General features: G+C 35.8%; 2 protein-coding genes across 3 annotated transcripts in view; both read right to left on the bottom strand.

Annotated features, from left to right (window-relative positions):
• LOC108579107 (neurocalcin homolog) overlaps positions 1-5,283 on the bottom strand; it is a 231,638-nt gene that overhangs the window by 39,265 nt on the left and 187,090 nt on the right. The gene's annotated exons all lie outside the window — the stretch shown is intronic.
• The window catches only part of LOC108579108 (neuronal calcium sensor 2), a 208,082-nt gene that overhangs the window by 16,290 nt on the left and 186,509 nt on the right, over positions 1-5,283 (bottom strand). For both annotated transcript variants that reach the window (XM_017942552.1, XM_017942553.1), the window contains one exon: positions 2,652-2,795. In XM_017942552.1, the coding sequence (XP_017798041.1) occupies positions 2,652-2,795 (144 nt within the window). The remainder of the gene's footprint in view (positions 1-2,651; positions 2,796-5,283) is intronic.

The raw sequence follows: 5,283 nt of genomic DNA, 5'->3' as shown, positions 1-5,283 counted from the left end.
TTACCCCTCCCCCCGGGGGCGGGGTGTCCATGAGGATTTCCCCACGTAAAAAAAAAGGCGGATAAGATTACGTTTGCTACAGAAAATACACCTATTTTATGTATAAAACGTAAATAAACAAGAAAAATATGAAATACACATAGTCGAAAGTATATATATTTATACCCAATTCTTTCTTGAAACCCGTGTTAAATAGAAACTTTGCTATGAGAATGTGGCACCGCTTTCTTTTCTTAATTATTCTTAATTTCTTAATTATTCAGTACAATAGTGAATATGGTATATTAAAATCACAATACTGTCAAAGACTCAAATACTTAATAAACAATTCGATGTGTTTAGGATTCAATTTATTAAATTTCACGTTGGCCGTAGGAAGCGAACTACTGCAAACGCCGTCGGGTCGGAAGGGTTAAAATGACCCTGCATTCGTCTGTAAAACCATTCGCCTTCCGAGGGTTAATCAAATTCATACACATTTCTTTTTTAAGTTATTGAAAATAAAAGTCGACATTTCCATAACAACTCATTTCAATCAAATAAAAATAACGCAACATTGGTATACGTATATTTGCATTGCAAAAAGTATAAAAATAAATCAGTTCGAATTTAAATAAAAAAAAAATCTATAATTAAAAGTTTCCTTTTCCTGCTTTGGTTTTAACAAATGTAAGTTTTTTAAATGTGCCCCCAATGCGGTTAATAGTAATCGCGAAACATGAAAAGTCAATGTTAGAATGCATAACATTTATTTTTATTGAAACGTGGACCAATGGTCGCAACGTGCGCGTTGTTTCTTCAGTGGTTTTCGAAAGAGCTCGACTCACTTTCGTTTTAAGTGCTTTAAGTATTTTAATGCCACGTCTGCGACAGTAGAGCGAATACTAAAACATTTAATGCTCTCGTTGCAAGCACCGTACAACATTACTATAGCTGGAACACATACTTAATGAACGCTACTGTGCGTGTGATGTGTTTGCTGTTTCAAAGCATGTCGTAAACCAGGGGTTCCCAAAGTGCGGCCCGCAAACCCTAGAAATGCGGCCCGCGATGGCAGATCAGCCGCCATCTTGAATTTACAGAGATAATTTACATTCTTACGAAAAAATGAATAAATTTCATCATATTATAATTAAAAATTGTTCGGTTAAAAAAATACTAAATCTTATATCTAATATATCTTCAGATGCGTAGTCGGAAAAGTAATCATCTGTTAAGGGGTCAATCAAATCTCGCATTGTTATTGTTGGATTATTAGGAGAAATGAGTATGTGTCTGTGTAATAGTAACAGCAAAAATGATCAACATACTGAGACAGATTAAAATAACATAGTAACCATCTGTTTAGTATGGGTGACGCAGATATGTTTCTTTTTCTCAGCGTCTTGTCGATGTTTCTTTTATTAATTGCGTAGCGACGTGCCTTCCTCGCGTATCAAAATAAAGAAGATTTATAATTCAAATAATATCTTTTAATTTATTACCATAAATTCTAACAATGGCCCGCCAAATATTTTGGAATTTACAATTTGGCCCACCTAGGCAGAACTTTGGGAACCCCTGCTGTAAACGATACTTCAGATGCTTACAAAGTGTCGCTGCTTTCAACAGTTTTACGTACACTGGTTGTTACACAGTATGTCCGTTTTAAGTGTCTATACGTAATTATTTCTGTAAGTATCAGAAATGCGAAAAAATGTACGAGGGTAGCAAGTAAACTTTGAAAGTTAATAACTCAACAACGGCTTATGAAAAAGTACACGTGTAGGTAGTGCTTTCAATACGCCTCAGTATGAGCTACAAGAATATGCAATAAAAAATATAGGGTTGCATTTAAAAATTCAAACGTGACCTTGGCAAGACTCTCCAAGTTTATCTCATGGTCAAACAATTATCATCGTAATATGCCCCCCTCGATAGCATGCAACTTTCATCTGAAACATTTTTTCGTATTTCTGATATTTACAGAAATAATTAAATAATTAACACGGACATACTGTATAGTAATTATTATATGTACATTGCGTTAAGAATTGAATAAATTTGCTTTGAAGTTATTTCTCTCTGTTCTATTCATTTTTTGAAAACATTACTTTGATTCGCTAAAGAAAGGAAAAGATACGTTTCATTCTCGAAAAAGTACAATACTTCGATTAAACTATTTTTACTATATCTGGAGCTAATTAATACTAAATTTAAAGAAGTTTTGCTGTTTCTTTAAACAAACTTTTGGCACCCACGATAAAACTTGATTAATTTCCTTGGCAGTGGACGTGTTAAAGAAAGTTTTCCATTTTAGATGCGTTAAAATCTAACTTAATCTATCAAGACTTCTTCTTGCGTTTTTTTTCTTTTTTCATAATTTTTCTATGCTTTATCTGCGAAAACCGACTGACACCGTTTCACAAAAATCGCAAACGCGTGAGTGTCGAAGATATAACACTTCTTTAGAAACGGGGCGCGCTGGCAGTTCAGTGCGATTTAAAGCGATCAAGTTTAATCATTTGGAATAAACTAGGTACCTACGAGGAGAATTGCAAGTTCCACTCCCTAAGGTGCTTCTGTATATTGCCGTCGATGGAAAATATATTCGACCATCCGGAAGCCAACGGGATAGTACATAAAAATCACTTTCAAGAAACTCGTCTTACCTTAAAATCGATGTAGCCATTTTTATCCATGTCGAATGTACGGAAGACGTGATCGCAGAATTCCTCCGCATTGCCAGATGGAAAGAACATTTTGTACATGTCGACAAATTTTGCTGGCGTTAACCTGCCGTTCGGGCAATCTTGCTGTAACGTAAAGAAAAGGGAATGTCTGTGAAATTTTTTTTAACACGATTTTGTTTTGCTTACTTCTTTTATAAAAAAAGAAAACAATATAATTACACACTTTCAAGTGAAAACAGTCCCAATACACCTCGTTAGGATTTATTTACCACTGTACAATATCAGTAGAGAAGGTAGAAGATAAGCAATATTTGTGTTGTTTCATTTAGGAACGTAACATTTACTATTAGTGGCTTAAATAAGAATAATGTATTAGATGATTACAAAAGTTCATGCTTGATTTTCAGAGACGGTGGGAACCTTCCTTATCGACTACGTCACAGATTTTAGACGCATGCCTACGTTTTAGAGGCATGCTAAAGTCCGTTCAATTTAAGAGTAACCTCGTTTCGCGCATGGGACGTGCCTAAGGCCGTCCTACCCTCTGCTACGCTCTCTGTCTATGCGCATAACGGACGAAAATCGGTCCGAGAGCGAGGTTATTCTTAAATTGGACAGAGTGTACATTCCTATCGAAAGATACACCGTTTGTGTTTTATTTTCAAATAATTGTTCGTTTCATTTCATTTTATTTTCAAATGAAATGTGCCTTTGCACACGCCGTTTGCGTTTGACTTTCAAATCGGGCACGAACTTTTGCAATCTTCCAATAACTCGGTAACTGGGAAACTCAAGGGAAGAGCTGAAATCTTCGAGTTACAGAGTTTTCGACTTGTCGAAATTTTTTAGCACCGGATATTTAACAACCGAAAATTCGACATACAGAAGCTTTGCACGAAGGTTAATAATTTTGTAATTGTACTGGCTTGAAGAAAGAAAAATTCAATTTTTGAACGTGAATTATTTATTGTATAAATATATAGAGAATGCTAGGTTATTATACTTGTTATAAAGGAGTTGAAAGAAAGAAAGGAGACAATATCGAATGATTGATTTCCGACATCTTGTGGCACGTAGCTATAAACTTCGAGTTGTGGAGGCAGCGGCGATAAAAGTTCGACTTATAGAGGTAAACTTCGACTTGTAAAGGTCAGGCTATTCTAAACTTGAGTTACAGAGGTAAAGTAATGCATCTGGATATGTGGTAAATAATTCGAGTAAAAGCAAATTTTATTTCGACTTATAGAGGTTTTCACAGCGGAGCGGAAGAGAAATAGTGTTTGTAGGAGGTAACAATCTTCGCCAATCAGAGTGTAGCTATCCCTTGGATAGTCCTCCGCGGGCCGCGAACATGCCCCGCCCACCCTGAAAGTTTCCAGTTGGCAGGGCGGAGCAATGTCGCGGTGGTGGGGGGAGTGAGGCCCAAGGGAGGCGTGTCCTTAACGGTACTTGAGCGGCTCGGGTGACTCGAGAGGTTTTATGACATGTCAATTGCTATTGAATGGGCCTGTTGGAATAGAGGAAAGCCTGGGCACGACAGAGCTGGCCTCCTGGCCGGGATAAGCTCATTAAGACACTCCATGCTATTGAATGGTCATGAATGGACACCAGGAACCCCTTTATGTCTCTGCGTACATAAAACGCTTCCTGGGTCTCGTCGCCAATTTGAAAGAAAATTTAATTAAAAGTTAAAAAGAAGGCGCATTTCAAAATAGTATAGACAGACGTCCATGTCATAAACCCAATTTTTAACAGTTTCTACTGTTTGTATGTTTGAAATGAAGATGGTAAAGCACAGATGTGGAGAGGTTAGTGGGTTGTGTTAGGGTTGGTGTGGTAAAAAATTGGCAATCAAGGGAACCTTTCTCTATCGGTTTTCTCAAGGTTTATGACAAGCTGAGAATTTTAATTTCCGGTGCTTGCCTGCTATAATCTATTTGATTGTCAAATGTTCCATATTTCTCTTTTATGCTTTAACAGCACTAATAAAGTAATCTACACATATAAATTTTATCTACTTTTGGTTTAACACTTCTTTTGTTTCATATAAACTAGGAATTGTATTTTTTACAATAGTTTTTTATTTCGTAGGAAATTCATCACGTTGTAAAATCTTTGTATATTCGAAGTATTAACGGTAATGAATGAAATAAATATTTGTCTCTATTTCCTTGTACGGAATTCAAGGTATAAAAATGTTTAAAAAAAGAAAGAAAAATATATTGTACCAAAGTCCTCCAAAGCAATTTTTATTTCATCTGACTATATTTGTAATCGTAATTTATTCTCTTCTGTAAACAAGATACTCAAAAATATGACAACTTTATCGAGGGAATACTAAGTTGGCCTTGCACAAATCGAATCTTTCACACTTGCCACTTCTATTCATTTATTAGGTTAACCTTTAACAGACCTTTATACGATGTCATTTGGCTTGAACTTTTAACAAAAAGTTGTCTCTATTGTTGTTTCATCGATATTATTACTGGATCGTTTGGAAAGCTGGACATACGGTCGTCACGATTTCTGACACACTTCCTGTAGTCTGACAAAGAAAATGTGCTCGAGCACTGATTAGTTTCTGTTTAAAATATTTTCTTTCGTCACACTA

The sequence above is a fragment of the Habropoda laboriosa genome, unplaced genomic scaffold (assembly GCF_001263275.1).
Source record: "Habropoda laboriosa isolate 0110345459 unplaced genomic scaffold, ASM126327v1 scaffold42, whole genome shotgun sequence".
Taxonomy (NCBI): Eukaryota; Metazoa; Arthropoda; class Insecta; order Hymenoptera; family Apidae; genus Habropoda; species Habropoda laboriosa.
Note: the sequence above shows the minus strand (reverse complement) of the source record. Positions and strands in the feature narration are given on the sequence as shown.